We start from the raw sequence: 17,781 nt of genomic DNA, 5'->3' as shown, positions 1-17,781 counted from the left end.
CAAATGAATGTTTTTTGCTCCCTGATACTAACATCATCTGAATTTCAGCACAACTAGACAGTTTTTGTGTTTTGGGAACCTATGTCTTGTCATGTCCCCACAACGTTCCCACAACCTAAAGAAACATTCTGGGAAACTTTAAAGAACAGACCAAATGTGTTCTAGGAATGTTCTTGTAACATCAGATGAATGTTTTTTTGAAACCTAAAATAAACATTGTAGGATCCTCCGCACAACTGGAAAGGTATTGTGTTTTGGGAACAAATATTTTGTGATGCACCCACAATGTTCCCACCAGACTGTTCCCAAAACCTATTGAGGCATTCTGTGAACTTTTAAAGAACATATTATATGTGTTCTGGGAAAATTACGTGAAATATATTGCATCCTAAAAGAAACATTGTAGAATCATCCACACAATTGGACAGTTTTGTGTTTTGGGAACATATCTTTTGTGATGTCCCCAAATTGTTCTCTCCAGACTGTTCACAGGAACATTCTTGCAACATCAGGTGAGTGTTTTATACAAACATTCTATAATCATCATCACGACTGGACAGTTTTTGGCTTATGAGAACATTTGCTGCAACCTAACAAATGTTCTGGGAACTTTCCCAGAACCAATTTTGGTTTACTGGGAACTTGTTTGTAGGGAATAATTAAATAAATAAGAATAAGAGTTAAATCTGTATAATTAATTCTTTAGTCATATTAATTTTCTTAATTTCTTACAATTTATGTCAATAGGTTTTATTGGTTTAAAATCCTTTTCATTGTTTTAATTACCACAGGGGAAGTAATTTACCAAAAAGTACCACATAACTATATAGTCTAGGACCACATAATTACCACATAAACCCGGATTCCTTTTATTATTATTTTTAGTCATGACTGATCACTCCTGTAGATTTTTGTAAATGTATTTATTTAAAGTGCTTTTTTTTGGGACCAAGTTTCCATTTGCTTTTTGTTTTTGACAGTTTACTTGAATAGTTCACAATGTGTCATTTTGACATAGTTTCAGAACAGATGTTATTTGGAATAACTAGCTAGCTAGCTGCGGACTGGTTGTTTGAATGTTGTTTGAAGTTTGAATGTCAAATCAAATGTTATTTATCACAGGTGCTGAATGCAACAAGTGTAACGCTTGCTTACAAGCTCTTCCCAACGATACGGATGTAAAATAAGAAGAAGATGAATAAAACACAAGAAGGAAGCTGCACATTGATGTGGTACAAGTACCATGTGTTTGTGTAAGAGTGTCAGCTTGAGTGTGTGGATAGAGTCCTGTAAGTGTATATGGAGTTCGTGCAAAATAGAGTCAGTGCAGATAGTCTGGGTAACCATTTGATTACAGCGGGGGAGGGTGTAAATGTCCATGGGGGGAGCAGCAGGCGGAGTGGGGGAGGGGCGGGTGATGGAAGCGGGGAGAACGGGCAGTGGCTCAGGTGGCTAGCTTTCAGTAGCACAAGAAGTTGGCAAGCTGGCCCAGTGGAATGCGGAAGTACTGCGTGTATAGATGTTATCTGATATACTCTAAGAAAATAGGTGCTAATCTGGTTAGCATCAGCCATAATGCCAATTAGAAAGATAACCATTTATTTTCAATTGGAGTCAACACCTTTTTCACCTTTATTTAACCAGGCAAGTCAGTTAAGAACATATTCTTATTTTCAATGACGGCCTGGGAACAGTGGGTTAACTGCATGTTCAGGGGCAGAACGACAGATTTGTACCTTGTCAGCTCGGGGGTTTGAACTCGCAACCTTCCGGTTACTAGTCCAACACTCTAACCACTAGGCTACGCTGCCGCCCCATGGGGAAGTAACTTTTTCATTGGAAATCACAGAATCGGGAAAGGGCAAATCTTTTCCAATTGAGAGCATTTCAGCCAAGCCTGAATTAAAGCAATATTGACACACCATAGTTACATTTTGGGGGGTATTATAACTGGATTATAACTCCTGTCAAAATGTTGTGAATGATATTCATGTCATTATACTCAAAAGTTACTTCAACTTCAACCAGTGAATGCTAGCAATGCTAATAGCACACCCTGCACAGGACATGTATATGTTTATGGAGTATGCAGTAGCTTGGTAATGATATCGACCAAATTATGTTGCATCGGACATATCAAATAACATTTCCAGCTAATGAGAAAACAGTCATGGTATTTAGTTTGAGAGAATGAACAAGATTTTATAAGGCAACCTTGGGGCTAATTTGGTCTCCAACACCATATTTTGAGGGATTTTTACCCCATTACAACCCATTTGACCGCAGTCAAACGTCACTCCGTGATAAGGTATAGTTCCTCATGGAATGAAGTTTCACTGCGGCAGTGGAGAATCCTCAGAAGAGGAAGGGGAAGATCCTCCTCAGTGAATTTCATGATAAAAATTTCGAAAACATTTTTAAAAAGTTGATAAAATGACACTAAATATAATCATGTCACCAAATAATCGATTAAAACACCTATTTTGCAAAGCCTCAAGTAATCCCTCTCACCCCACCCTAAGTTTTAGATGCACTATTGTTAAGTGACTGTCCCACTGTAAATAAGACTAAATGACTTAGTACTCTGTATTGGGTAGCACCATTGTGTAGCCTGAAAGACTTAAATGCTGTAGGGTAGCACCTTCAAGCCTCCTCTGAGTACATTGACTTGAATACAAAACAAAAAAGAACTCTGCTAGGTTAGAGGACATCCTCCGGAAGTTGTCATAATTACTGTGTATGTCTATGAAGGGGGGTTACTTTCATTGCAAAACAGTGTGTTTTAATCAATAATTTAGTGATGTGACTATATTTAGTATAGTTTTATCTTAAAAGGTTAACTTTTTTAATGTTTCACTATTTATGTTTTTATTCAATTCACTGAGGAGGATGGGCCTCCCCTTCCTCCTCTGAGGAGCCTCCACTGGTAGATTGATGGCAGCCTTGTCGTGAAACTGAAGGTTTGATGCTGCTTATAAACATAGCGAGATGACCGGGGAAAATCATATGGTTAAACAATACAAATACGACCTACGCAGATCGATCATAATGGCTAAACACAAGTATAGGGACAAAGTGGAGCAATTCAGCGGGTCGGACACGAGGCATATATGGCAGGGGCTTCTAACGATCATGGATTACAAAAAGAAAGCCAGTCACGTCGCGGACACCAATGCCACACTACTGGAGGTGCTAAAGACATTTTTTCTCATACGCCGAGCATAACGACAACTCTGAGCTGCGGAGGACATATGTAAGTCATTCAAATGTGTTAACCCTTGCCGGCCCAGACAGCAACGTAGCCGCAGACCAGCTATCATCAAGTTCAGACATTTTCAATCAGTCAATCTTCAACTCAGGCCATTATCCCCACTATATTACAACAAATATTATGGCTAAACTCAAATGTGCTAGTTGATATTTTGTTCTTAAATTATATTTAAATTGGAATGGTAGAGTTATGTTCTTCGTGGAGATATCAGAATTGTGCAGAAAGGTCTGCTCAATCCAAGAGTACAACCAGTTGATTACAGCATTGCCACAAAAATGGAGGAGGCAGGTGGCAGCGGGATGAGGTAGGTAACTGGGGCGGCAGGGAAGCCTAGTGGTTAGAGCGTTGGACTAGTAACCGGAAGGTTGCAAGTTCAAATCCCAAAGCTGACATGGTACAAATCTGTCGTTCTGCCCCTGAACAGGCCCGTTAACCCACTGTTCCTAGGCCATCATTGTAAATAAGAATTTGTTCTTAACTGATTTGCCTAGTTAAAGATAAAATAAAAAACTGGTCTGCCTGCCCATTATAAAGGATCAAAACTGGTGGAGGAATAAAAATAGCAGAAATAGGAAAGTATACCAGTTTCATTTGAGGACCAGGATGTTGACAACTGCCATACAGATTTAATTTCAATTTTAATTGTACCTTTATTTAACTAGGCAAGTCAGTTAAGAACAAATGTTTACATGCAGATTGCAAAATAGTTGGGAAGAGATTTTTGATATACCGATTCCATGGTACAGGGTGTATGAGTTGATATATAAAACAACTCAAGATTCAAGCTAAAATTATTTTATCGAATTCTTGCCACCAAAAAATGTTGAATATTTGGGGCATAAAATCATCGAAGCTCTGCAGATTTGGTTGTGAGAACAGAATCAATAGACCATTTATTTTTGTATTGCCCTCAGGTAGCCTGTTTCTGGTCTCAGGTTCAGGAATGGTTGAAAATGCATAGCATTGATAGAAAATTGACCATAGAAATAGTACTGTTAGGATTTCTGGAGAGACCGGGTCAGTCAGTTACTAATACACTAATACTCTTAGTAAAGTATTTATCTTCAACTCGCAATCTGGATTCTATTCGATTTAGATAGATTGAAATTGTACATTAAACATCACAGCATAGTTGAAAGATATGTGTTGAGTAGAAACCCGAAGTGGGTGGCCAGCAGAGATAGATGGGGATGGGCTGAAGGAAGCTGAGGGTTGGTATGTGGAATGGGAGACAAGTGGGAGTGGAGTTGTTGTGTGAGAGAGAGAATGATGGTAAAAAGAAAAAAAATCAAAAGAAAACATCATAAAAACTACATATGAATGACACTAAGTGGCAGTGTTTTTACAACTAATGCCGGTTTGCCCGAGGCTGATGCCGTGCAGGTGTTAGTGTGTGTATATGCATGTGCACAATCATTCAAATAAACACATACAAGAACACACACATACGTGTAATAATGCCAGTCATGCATACAAACATATAAAGTAGGCATTGCTGTTCTGATTTCAGTTGCCCTTGATGTCCTTTGTTTTAAATGTATTATTATTTATTTGTTTACATTTTTGCAATGTTGTTTGCCATTTTCTTCTGTCTTTCCTATTTTCTCTTTAGTTCATTCTCTTGGTTGTTGGTGCATTGGGGGGTTCTTGGGGGTGGGGAATGTAATTAATTGTATTTTTTATTTTTTTATTTTTCCTTGAGGGGCTGACTGTGGGAGGGGTCTCGAATGGTTGAGCGACAGCTATTGGGGAACTGTGGGGGGGATCTTGGAGGGTTCGGGTTCCCGTTTTGGCCTTGTGGTAGATCGGTCAACATGCCCTTGAGCAGGGTATTGACCCTGGATGCTTCTGTGTGTCGCTCTGAATGGGAATCTGTTGGATGACTGGTATGATGTAGGTATTGAGCGGCTTCCCTGCAGGTATATTGTATGTTTTGAATATTCAATAAATATATATTTTTTAAAGAATAATTTTAAAAAAGATGTCCACTATCAGCCCCGCGCTCACGGCCCTGGGTCTGAACTCCTCCCTATGCAACTGGGTCCTGGACTTCCTGACGGGCAGCCCCCAGTTGGTGAAGGTAGAGAACAGTACCTCCTCCACACTGATCCTCAACACGGGGGCCCCACAAGGGTGAGTTCCCAGTCCCCTCCTGTACTCCCTGTATACCAGGGTTGGGCAATTCCAGTCCTCGTGGGCTGGATTGGTGTCACAGCTTTGCCCCAGCCCCAGCTAACACACTTGACTCCAATAATCACCTAATCATGATCTTCAGTTTAGAATACAATTTAATCAGCTGTGTTTGCTAGGGATGGAGAAAAAGTGTGACACCAATCAGGCCCTCGATGACTGGAGTTGCCCACCCCTGCCTCCTACACATAGTATAATATGTTAATCACAGGATATTTAGGCTATCCTCTCACAACATAAATAGTTAACATTACTCGGGACAACTTGCACTTGATTGTTCCGGAACACTTCCAAAGGTAGGCAGCCAGAACAATATCAGGTCAAAATGGGTCTTTTGCACGTCCAGACCTGTCATTTAAAAGCAAACTCATATGTTTGGATGGCTCAGCTCGCATGTATCCGTCAGGTCTTAACATGCTCAATGTGCTGCTATTGTGTAATTATGCTTATCATTTTCAAAGGCATTGTACAAACACCCGTGTCTGTAATTTCAGGGTTGTATTATAGGTTATAACACATAATAAAAAACATTAACGAAACACTTATTTCTGACCAATAGTTTTGCAACAATTGTGCAATTTGTGCTTTTCAGGTTAGCATGAAAATACATTCAGACACCATGAAATCCAGCATATAGGCTGACAGCTAACTATTGTCTTGACCAAGCTTCCTTGATGCTACTCTACCCACGCATTACAGAAAGCATTGGCAACAGACAGAGAGAGCATGTTCAGTAGACTATACGAGCTGGCTCGGTGTACGCTCTCTGGGGATATTCTGGACATTCCTGCTATTGTTATTTCATTAAGGGGCCATGGATGACCTCGGCCATTCACAGCAGCTGACCTCCAGAGTCCAAACTCATTGTGGCGGTGAACACTAGGCTCCGTGGAATAGAGACCAGAACAAGTCTGTGGCCACTGCACTGCACCCTCTAAAATGAGTGCTCTCTCACTCACTTGCGCCCGATGGCACACACACAGACACACACAGCTATCTGATTTATTGTTATTATTTTTTTACAAAATGACAGCATTCTAAAATATATTCTGGTCAGGGTTGAGGAGTAATTGATTTTATGTAATCATGTAATCTGACCCCCCAAAAATGTAACTGTAATCAGTTTCGTTACCAGTAAAACAATATTGTAATTGGATTACAGATACTTTTGAAAAACTAGATAATTACTTTTAAATTCAGAAAGGATGGTTGTGAAAAAATACATTATGACACCTTTCTCTTTCCTCAATGACATTCAATTCAGCATGGAAAAAAGGCGCGAGTTTAAGTTTGTTCCACCTGAGTCTGACCACAAGTCAGAGATGACTATGATGACACACCAAATGCGTTTGTTGGAACCCTGTCTTCTAGGTAATCCAAAAGTAACTGAAAGATTCATCAAGTTATTAAGTTTGCGTAATCCAAAAGTTCTGTTACTGATTACAATTTTGGACAGGTAACTAGTAACTGTAACAGATTACATTTAGAAAGTAACCTAACCAACCTTGCTTGTGGCCTATATCTTTACCCATTAGGGACAACCATAGCCAATATGTTCAAAGAGTATAATACTCAAAAGGGAACTGTACAAAGAAATAACCAGATCAGGTGAGTTTTGAGTGTTATCTGTCTGTAGATAGGTTATCTTGTGTGGCTTTCTTTCATTCTTTGTGGTATCAGTTGCTTTTCAGACTCCCTGCAAAGGCTCTCGATAAATTTATGGCAAGATCTGTGATCTGTCTGTCTGCTATCATCATGTATCATCTGTATTTACTCTGCTTTTCTATCGTTCTTTCTATTGTCTTTCTATTGTTTGTTTGTTGTTCATTTGTTCCCTCAGTGATAGTTTTAAAAATCTCAGTGCCATTTATTTACCCCCCTATTCCCCAATTTCCTTAATTAACTACTGGGCCTCAGGCCTGCGCCACTCAAAGCAATCAGTAGCAATTTAATGAGCGACGTGTGATTCCATGTGTGTGTTTCGGCTTGCTTACTGTCCTGCTTGCTTGTGCACTTGTTCCTATTAGTGATTATGAATGTGTCTGAGTTTGAGGGCCTCTCCCTCTCCCTTTGAGTGTTTGGGTGAAGAGAGTGCAGCTGCAACTCTCAAATCAAGCCCTTTCTTGAGCAGTGAGTGAATAATTGAGGGATGAGAGAGGGGAGGGTGGGACCCCTCTTCCTGTGTGCAGTGAAGTGTGTGCAATGCAATGAAGTCTAAAGGCAGGCTACATGGTTTATGTGCATAGACTCTTTTCGTTGCGTTACACCCAGAGAAGAAGTCTGCCTTGTGTGGTATATATCCACTAGGGGGCTTGGGGTAAGTCAGTGTAGCTTACCAAGCAAGAGGGGTCGAAGCACTATTTTTGACTCTAGCTAGCAATAACATTTGAACTTCGGGACCCGGTGTCATATGTCTGTTTACGAAAGCTAGCTAGCTACAGAAGCAAACATGTCTCTCTATGAATTGCATTTGCTAAAGTTTGAATAGCAAGAGCTAGAACTGCTCTTACTTCTTCAGGAGGAGAAGAAAAAAACGGAACCCTACAAGAGGGGACGATGGAGAATATACACGTCTCTTGTCCAACCTATGCAAAGCATTGACGAGGAAAGACATTTTCAATACTTTCGACTGTCTGTTGCCAGATCTGATGGCTTGCTTCAGCGGCTTGCCTCTCACATCGTGCATGCGAGAGAACTCCAAGCTTGCCCGTAATTGATGCAGGCTGTCTGTGACCCTTCAGCTTTTGGCAATTGGCAGCAAACAGCAACATATTACTGTGAGTTATAAGCTATAAGGGATCTCAACAGTGTGTGTAATCGTCACGGAAGTGTGCCATGCCATCTGGCATGTCCCGAAGGTGGATTTTGTTGCCGATCCCTCCTTGGCAAAATGGGCTTCACCTGATCGACGTTGCCGCATAGTCTGGAGCAAGTTTCGGCCAGCTGCCGCTATCAAGGCCAGAGTGTTTGCCGATGGACCCAAACACTGAGCCCATATGTCTTCGTGGGAGACAAAGCATTCCCTCTGATGGTAAACCTAATGCGACCATATCCAGGTAAGATACACTAAATACATGTGGCTATGCATACAGTATGATGTGAAAATGAGATCATTATAGATGTTGTAATTATATGCCTCACATAAAAGTGATCTGGCATCCCAGTAAGAGGATAAAGGCCTCTGTCCAAAGCATAGGCCACACGGTTATTACAGAACACATTTGATAGCCTTCATGTCGTTGTTCAATACTAATGGAAATGCTTATTTTATTTAAAGGTTCTTCTGGCCTTGATGACGTCAAGAATATCTACAACTACCACCACTCTCAATTTCAAAGCTGCTTTGGGATCCTTGCTGCAAGATGGAGGATCCTGGAACGAGCCCTTGAGGTTGCCCCGGAGAAAGCTGAGACCATTGTGAAGTCCTGCGTGGCACTCCACAATTACCTTTGCACTGTAGACACTGGCAACACAGTCATCAACGCGGTACATTCACCCCCACGCTTGTTGACCACTCCACACCCACTGGGGACCTGCGTCCAGGAGATTGGAGACAACTGGTACAAGGGGACACCAGCTTCCTGGACCCAAGAAACATGTCAGCATACAGGGCAACACAGAGTTGCTATAGACATGCTCAACAACTGTCAAAGTGTCTTTCCAGGATGCTGCTGCTGTCACGCATGGCACCCTACAGTAAATGTTGGAATGTGGTTTGGAAAATATGTGCACACGTGTTCTCTTCCTCTGGTTGATGACTGTTTTATATATATCATGTTGTGAGCTACACACTTGTTTTAGCTGTTTTCCTTAGTCACACTTTACAAATCACAATAAAGATTACCATAATGACAGTGCCTTCATCCTTGTTGTTCAAGTTTGTCATATTCTTTGGAGGCTAGGACCTCAAAACATTTACCTAACACTGTGTTGTGTAGTGGCCTTTCAATGAGGACTTTATTGCTATGGTACAGCGGTGAGAATGAGTGTCCAACTGTAGGCATTAAGGACAGACCCCCAATATATTAACCTCATCTACATAGCTCATGTACAAAGCAGTACAAGTTTACTGATTCAGAACAGTAATATTTTAGTGTAAAAACCAGACAAATACATTTGCAGACCTTTTTGATAAAACAGCCTAACCAGCTCTGCTGGCAAGAACTTCATTACGCTTTTTTTGCAGAAGTTTACTGACACCGGTCATATTCAATGGGTGTTGTACACACGTCACGCAATGTTAGCTAACGGGTTAGCTAGTTAAACAACAATAAACAAAGTGCCAACAATGCCACAGTGCTGGGACCTAATCGACCAGGTTCAATGTTAGCTAGAAAACATTAGGCTCTAACTAGAAAAGCAAACATCTCTGGGAAACAAATAATAACATCAGCTAGGGAGCCAGTTCAAATAGACCGAAGCCTTCTATATGGCAGACCAATCCGAACTCCTCTCTCGGCATGTCCAGCCCACTCATTATCTTTATCAATCATGGCTAGTGGGAAGGTTGCTAACTTTTTCTGTGGCTTAACCAACAAGACTCGTAATTAAAAAAAAATATTTTATTGACAGATGGCATACAGGTTTGTTATTAAGGCACATGGAAATTCACATGTTTGAGAAGGCATTTATGCCAAAGAAATGCATTTCGATAAAAAATAATAGTTTTTACTTTGAAACAGCTCTCCTATGAAGTTGTCTTGCGACATACACCTTGTTTCCTGAATCAAGTCACTCTAATGTCCATTGTTCGTGTTTCTTGGCCCAAGCAAGTCTCATTTTCTTGTTGGTGTCCTTTAGTAGTGGTTTTACTTGCAGCAATTTGACCATGGAAGGCCTGTTTTCACGTAGTGTCCTCTGAACAGTTGATGTTGAGATGTGTTTGTTACTTGAACTCTGAAGCATTTATTTGGGATGCAATTTCTGAGCATGGTAAACTCTAATGAACTTATCCTCTGCAGTAGAGGTTACTCTGGGTCTTCCTTTCCTGTGCGGTCCTCATGAGAGCCAGTTTCATCATATCGCTTGATGGTTTTTACCAAATAGGGCTATCTTCTGTATATCACATCTACCTTGTCACAGCACAACTATTTGGCTCAAAGGCATTAAGGAAAGAAATTCCACAAATTAACTTTTAACAAGGCACACCTGTTAAATGAAATACATTCCAGGTGACTACCTCATGAAGCTGGTTGAGAAAATTCCAAGAGTGTGCAAAGCTTACATCAAGGCAAAGGGTGGCTACTTTGACAAATCTCAAATGTAAAATATATTTTGTTTTGCTTATCACTTGTTTGGTTACCACATTAATCCATATGTGTTATTTCATAGTTCTGATGTCTTCACTATTATTATACAATACAGAAAATAGTAAAAATAAAGAAAAACCCTTGAATGAGTAGGTGTCCAAACTTTTGACTAGTACTGTATTTTTGGAGGCCAACTTTATAACGAGTGTAACTGGCTCCTTTGTGTGGCCTTATCACCAACCATTACTTTAGCGCATAGAGAAACAGTCATACCCATATTTTTTAAGATAGGGTGAAGACTTAGAGCCACTGCACACCCAGTGCATGACGCAATCAAGATAATTCTGTTGAAAGAAGTCCACTGGTACTTCAGGCTTTAGCAAATTCATGTTTTTCAAAAGATCTATCCAAAATATAAAGCCTATGTTTGACTGCGCGCGTGGGGTCATTGAGAGACAGATGAAAGGATGGGGGGGGGGGGGGGGTCTGAATACCCTGGAAAGAGGGGGTACAAAAGATTAGGTGCATTTGCAGATCTGTTGAAAAGGGGGTTTAAATAGAAGTGTCCTCCAGCACATAGAACGAAAGGGTGCAAGACTGCTTTTCTCCCACAAGCTTGGGTTTGAGAGGGCAGTAGAAAAAGGCTCTTGAAATTGAAAGCTTACTAAGTAACTTCCAGGTAGGAGACTTATCTAAAACATGTATATTACTTTTACTATCATTGTCACAGTTATGTATTTTGAGCCTATAGATTGGCCCAATCTACAAACCTTTCTTTAAAAGCGTGTTTTTCTTGTCATCAGAACTGAGATAAATAAAAATGTGTGATCAAACCAATGAGTTCACTTTAGCCTGGTCTCAGATCTGTTTGTGCTGTATAGCCTTGATAACAACCATATGAGTTGGTTATACAGCACAGACAGATCTGGGACCGGATTTCCTCTGCAAAGATTGACACATTTGAAATGGCATAAACACAATGTTGTTCTGTGTGCTAAACTCTACACTGATCCTTTAATCTTCTATTTTTTTCTTTCTTTTTTTTCTTCTACTATTTCTCTTTTTTATTCCTCTGCATTGTTGGTTAGTAACCATTTCACTGTTAGTCTACACCTGTTGCTTTACAAAGCATGTGACAAATAAAAGTTAGCATTTGTTCAGCCACAGTCCATGTGAAACATTCAAGGATGTTAAAAGGTTTCTCAAGTTGAGTAAACAGGATGAAATAAGAAAAGGGTGCTTTTGTATTGTTGATCAAATGATTCACATGCCATTTCATCCCTGTTCCGCCATGGGAAGTTACAGCACAGGCAAAGTACGAAGAGTAGTTTATCACGGAGAGGGCTAATTGAGAAAAGCATTGCTCCTCATTAAATTACCCATGGCAAGTTGCTCTTTACTGTTCTGTGTGAGTACAGCAACATTGCTAGATTGGCAGAAACATTGTGATTACAATGACAAAGCCAAAGCAAGGAGCTCGAAAGAGGTAGTGAATTAACCCTTTAAACTGTTGCACTAAACTCCCACAATCTCTCCAAATACTGCATGCAGGGAAGTCATGCTGAAAGGTCTAACTGTACAATGTTCTAGGACTCCAGCTTGCTCACAGTAGCACATTCTAGTATTCAGAAAGAGAACATACGAAGTCAACCTGTTTTGCCAACACAGTTGTTAGGTTATTGCACTATGCAACATTGAGCTTTGAGCATGTCCAACCCAGTCTATGTAACATGAGCTCTTATGTTATATTAAATTCCTAACACTAAATGTAAAGTATTTCCCCCATTTTTAATAATAATCTCACATGTTTATAAGCTTATTGCTCTCCACTGTACATGAATCTATGCCTGACTGCAAGGCAGAAGGATATTAATTCTTAATTTACTCTTCATCTCCTGAAAATGAAATGTCATGCTCTTCCCTCGATCCTATTAGAAGTTTTTTTCTTTCACATCAGTCTTCATTTTATCTTAATTTCATATGTGTGGTAAAGACCTCCACAGGCAATAGAAAGTGCTTCATTTGCACCTATTCATCTCCTATCTTTGTAAAAGGCTCTTGGGTATACTACTGGGACCAAATCATAAAATGAATGCAAGATTCTTGAATAGGTTTCTGGATTCATCCCAAGCCAAGTCCAACTGAATATCTCCGTCTCCTCCGTTTCCATTTGAAATTCTCCCTTCAAAAGATTAAGTGTCAGATATGCAAACTACCAATTAAGCACAGACACACACACAGACCCCCTGCTCCCCAGCACACACACAGACCCCCTGCTCCCCAGCACACACACAGACCCCCTGCTCCCCAGCACACACACAAGCCCCCTGCTCCCCAGCACACACACAAGCCCCCTGCTCCCCAGCACACACACAAGCCCCCTGCTCCCCAGCACACACACAAGCCCCCTGCTCCCCAGCACACACACAGACCCCCTGCTCCCCAGCACACACACAAGCCCCCTGCTCCCCAGCACACACACAGACCCCCTGCTCCCCAGCACACACACAAGCCCCCTGCTCCCCAGCACACACACAGACCCCCTGCTCCCCAGCACACACACAGACCCCCTGCTCCCCAGCACACACACAGACCCCCTGCTCCCCAGCACACACACAGACCCCCCCTCTCTGCCTCTCTCCTTTCGAGTTGTAGTGATAGGTGGCACTTGGGGGTTTGTGCTAAAATGGCTGAACAGCTGCACAAAGGAGCCCCACTGGGTCTTTTTTTTGGGGGGGGGGTGTCCCCTCTCAAGCGTGCCGATTAACCCCCCATCGCAGCCCCCTCTTTGGCAGATGCTCCTTGAGATCCACAGGTGGGGGATAGCGTGCTTCAGTTGGAATGAGTGGAGAGATCAAGAAATAATGAAATCAAGAAATCTAAGCATGGACTTCTATTCTGCTTCTATTTGGCATGCAGTCGCCATTTGCTTAATTACCTTATAAGGCCCATTAGACTGCGTAACATATTATTGAATAATGTATTAGATCATACTAAAGAATTGTGAAGAAGAATCATTTTGTTATACTTTTCCAACATTGTTTTGGCACAGATTGGCATGGTGTTTCTGTAAGCATAAACACTGCAGTAAAAACTCTTATCTTGGGTGGAACATGGCTTTTTTAACAAGTCCTGATATAAATCAGATCTATCACCGCAGAACAAAAGGTCAGATTCACACACAAGAACACTGAGTAGAGTTTTTTCTCTACAACGAATATATCTAAACTCAGCAAAAAAATAAATGTCCTTTCACTGTCAACTGCGTTTATTTTCAGCAAACTTAACATGTGTAAATATTTGTATGAACATACAGTAACCAGATTCAACAACTGAGACATAAGCTGAACAAAGTCCACAGACATGTGACTAACAGAAATGGAATAATGCGTCCCTGAACAAAGGGGGGGTCAAAATCAAAAGTAACAGTCAGTGTCTGGTGTGGCCACCAGCTGCATTGTACTGCAGTGCATCTCCTCCTCATGGACTGCACCAGATTTTTCAGTTCTTGCTGTGAGATGTTATCCCACTCTTCCACCAAGGCACCTGCAAGTTCCCAGACATTTCTGGGGGTGGGTGGGGGGTGGTCCTCGCCTTCACCTTCCTATCCAACAGGTCCCTGACGTGCTCAATGGGATTGTGCGGGCTCTTCGCTGGCCATGGCAGGACACTGACATTCCTGGCTTGTAGGAAATCACGCACAGAACGAGTAGTATAGCGGGTGGCATTGTCAAGCTGGAGTGTTATGTCAGGATGAGCCTGCAGGAAGGGTACCACATTAGGGAGGAGGATGTCTTCCCTGTAACGCACAGCGTTGAAATTGCCTGCAATGACAACAAGCTCAGTCTGATGATGCTGTGACACACCACCCCAGACATGACGGACCCTCCACCTCCAAATTGATCCCGCTCCAGAGTACAGTCCTCGGTGTAACGCTCATTCCTTCAACAATAAACTTTAATCCGACCATCACCCCTGGTGAGCCAACTGCGACTTGTCAGTGAAGAGCACTTTTTGCCAGTCCTGTCTGGTCCAGCTACGGTGGGTTTGTGCCCATAGGCGACGTTGTTGCCGGTGATGTCTGGTGAGGACCTGCCTTACAACAGGCCTACAAGCCCTCTGTCCAGCCTCTCTCAGCCTATTGTGGACAATCTGCACACTGATGGAAGGATTGTGCATTCCTGGTGTAACTCGGGCAGTTGTTGTTGCCATCCTGTACCTGTTCTGCAGGTGTAATGTTCGAATGTACCGATCCTGTGCAGGTGTTGTTACACGTGGTCTACCATTGCGAGGACGATCACCTGTCCGCCCTGTCTCCCTGTATCACTGTCTTAGGCATCTCATTGCCCTGGCCACATCTGCAGTCCTCATGCCTCCTTGCAGCATGCCTAAGGCACATTCACACAGATGAGCAGGGGTATCCTGGGTATCTTTCGTTTGGTGTTTTTCAGAGTAAGTAGAAAGGCCTCTTTAGTGTCTTAAGTTTTCATAACTGTGACTTTAATTGTCTATTATCTGTAAGATGTTAGTGTCTTAACGACCGTTCCACAGGTGCATGTTCATTAATTGTTTATGGTTAAAAGCATGGAAAACGGTGTTTAGACTATTTACAATGAAGATCTGTGAAGTTACAAATCATCTTTGAAAGACAGGGTCCTAAAAAAGGATGTTTCTTTTTATGCTGAGTTTATATATATCGTAGCAATGTATGCAGGATAACTTTATTATATAATTTGCTGAAATGTTCCATTATTTTACTATAAAGGAGAAACATGTTTCATGCCAATTATTGTGTTTGGCATGCCAAACCATGTGCCAATAATTGTGCTGTTGTGCACCCTCTTCTCTTGTTTTCATTGCATGCGCCCTCACAGTCCAAATCCTCAGCTAATTTCTAATCCCTCAGACTAGAACGGTCGACTGAATCCTAATTAAGTGTACATCCCACTCCTGAGTCAAGAGATTTAGGGGTGAAAGGTTGTGCATGTTTGGTAACCTAATTCCCTGGGACTAGGGTCAGTCTAGGCCTACCTGAGATGCACACATGAGAGTTTTGAAGAGAATCTCATTCTCACATGGTACAATATTGCATTTTATATGGTCAGTTACCATCGATGATGGCCTTGAACTGGTGGGGCCTTTCACAAACTTCTACAAACGTGTAGTGCCAGAGAGTGTGGTCATTGTGGTGTCTTGATGTTGTGTTAATTGTGCATACTAAGACCAAGGCATTAATCATAGGGTAGAACCCTGGCCTGACTTTTGGCCATGCCAACATAAAGTAACAACTGAATATAGACAGCAGTCTCATTTTCATTTCTGCAAGAGACAGGGGCGCAACTTTCACATAATTGGAATATTATACAAAACGAGGCAATGGTATCTTTTAGGTCCATGCCGACGCCTCCGAGTGGTTGGGTAGTCAGTTTGGAGTGTTTATCCGACTGGATAAAAAAAAAATCATAATTATGTCTCCCCCCACTTCTGAAACCAAAGTTGCACCCCTGGCGAGAGATAATACAATTTAAACACCTGGGGAGAGTGAATTATACTTTAGGTTATACTTTTGTCATGGTCAATAGCAGGACAATAAGTGTGCCAAAATATACTGAACCAAAATATAGCAACATGCAACAATTGCAAAGATTTTACTGAGTTACAGTTCATAGAAAGAGCGCAGGGGCGCAGCAGGTGATGGATGCACTAATAATTAGGCTACCATATGTGACTCCAAAAAAATAGCTTTGAAAACATTTGTTGTTTGGATGATAGCATCATTGAAGCAGTGGTCAGGAATTCAACACATGAAAAGCATTGAATTACTTACCACTGGAATGGACCAGAGGTTGTAGTATTTTATAGACGGATGGCTCCATTTGGAATGAAAGGGGTATACATTTGTATCATATGTGTATCATTTGATTAAACACGTTTAAACATGTACATATTAAAATATAAGTAATTACAACATAATAATTCAAATATATGTTATTCGTTGTGAATTAGATAATGCGGTATAAAGATTTAAAATAAACGTGCTCCATAACATATTCACACCCCTTCTGGCTATGGAACAGTCCTATCCGGAGGCCAGCATCCGACGGTCCGTAAAATGAGCATACCGTCAGCTGTTGTGTGGGTTTAATTTATTTCCCCATTCTCCTTCCCCTCAATATCTTTTTGATCCTAGGCAATTTGTGAACGTTGATGGTATTGCAGCCCAAATAGTTTCCAACCAAACATATCGTTACTCTGTGTGTGGCACCGCTTTTATTTTTTTTGAAAGAGCGTTACCTACCCGGTGCGTTTCCAGCGTTTTCCATTTGGAAATAGGGGTAGACTGCGCGCGCTGGTGAACAAGTAGAGTGACTCAACCAAGTTTCCCTTCTGTCTGAGGAATGAGTATACACACGGTCGGGAGAGGACGAGCCGAAAAGCGCACGATTGAATGAATAAAATGGAAAGCCAAGACCTCGACACCGATTTGGTGGGAAATGTGTTGCCCGAAGCTACAACATGTAAGTTACCTAATTATTTTATTGAAACTCGTTAAAATGTCACGCGCGTTGAAACGTTTGTTGTTCGATCTGACAGTGCATTCGGGGAGTTTCTGGTGGCCTTTCTCACGTATCGGCCTTTCTCACGTATCGGCCTTTCTCACGTACAAAAACTTTTGATCGAATGATCATCGTACCGGTCATTTGCACGGTTGTTGTGCGTGTGAATGTGAAATTGTTAGAGATCAAACGAGCTTTATTTCCACTGATCTGTATCATTGTTAGGCTATGTGTGGAGTAGTCTAATAAGGGATATTTCCACTGATCTGTATCATTGTTAGGCTATGTGTGGAGTAGTCTAATAAGGGATATTTCCACTGATCTGTATCATTGTTAGGCTATGTGTGGAGTAGTCTAATAAGGGATATTTCCACTGATCTGTATCATTGTTAGGCTATGTGTGGAGTAGTCTAATAAGGGATATTTCCACTGATCTGTATCATTGTTAGGCTATGTGTGGAGTAGTCTAATAAGGGATATTTCCACTGATCTGTATCATTGTTAGGCTATGTGT

The 17,781-nt window shown here is 41.4% G+C and overlaps 1 protein-coding gene across 9 annotated transcripts in view; it reads left to right on the top strand.

Annotated features, from left to right (window-relative positions):
• The first annotated feature begins 16,814 nt into the window (after positions 1-16,814).
• Positions 16,815-17,781, top strand: part of LOC123997599 (MAP7 domain-containing protein 1-like) — a 69,638-nt gene continuing 68,671 nt past the window's right edge. For 5 of the 9 annotated variants that reach the window (XM_046302000.1, XM_046302007.1, XM_046302001.1 and 2 more), the window contains exon 1: positions 16,815-17,228. In XM_046302000.1, coding sequence (XP_046157956.1) covers positions 17,159-17,228 — 70 coding nt within the window. In that variant the 5' untranslated portion in view covers positions 16,815-17,158. The remainder of the gene's footprint in view (positions 17,229-17,781) is intronic. The other 4 variants (XM_046302004.1, XM_046302005.1, XM_046302003.1 and 1 more) reach the window with 2 other exon arrangements.

This window comes from Oncorhynchus gorbuscha, linkage group LG15 (genome assembly GCF_021184085.1).
Source record: "Oncorhynchus gorbuscha isolate QuinsamMale2020 ecotype Even-year linkage group LG15, OgorEven_v1.0, whole genome shotgun sequence".
Classification (NCBI taxonomy): domain Eukaryota; kingdom Metazoa; phylum Chordata; class Actinopteri; order Salmoniformes; family Salmonidae; genus Oncorhynchus; species Oncorhynchus gorbuscha.
The sequence above is the reverse complement of the archived record's forward strand: the minus strand, read 5'-3'. Positions and strand labels throughout refer to the sequence as shown.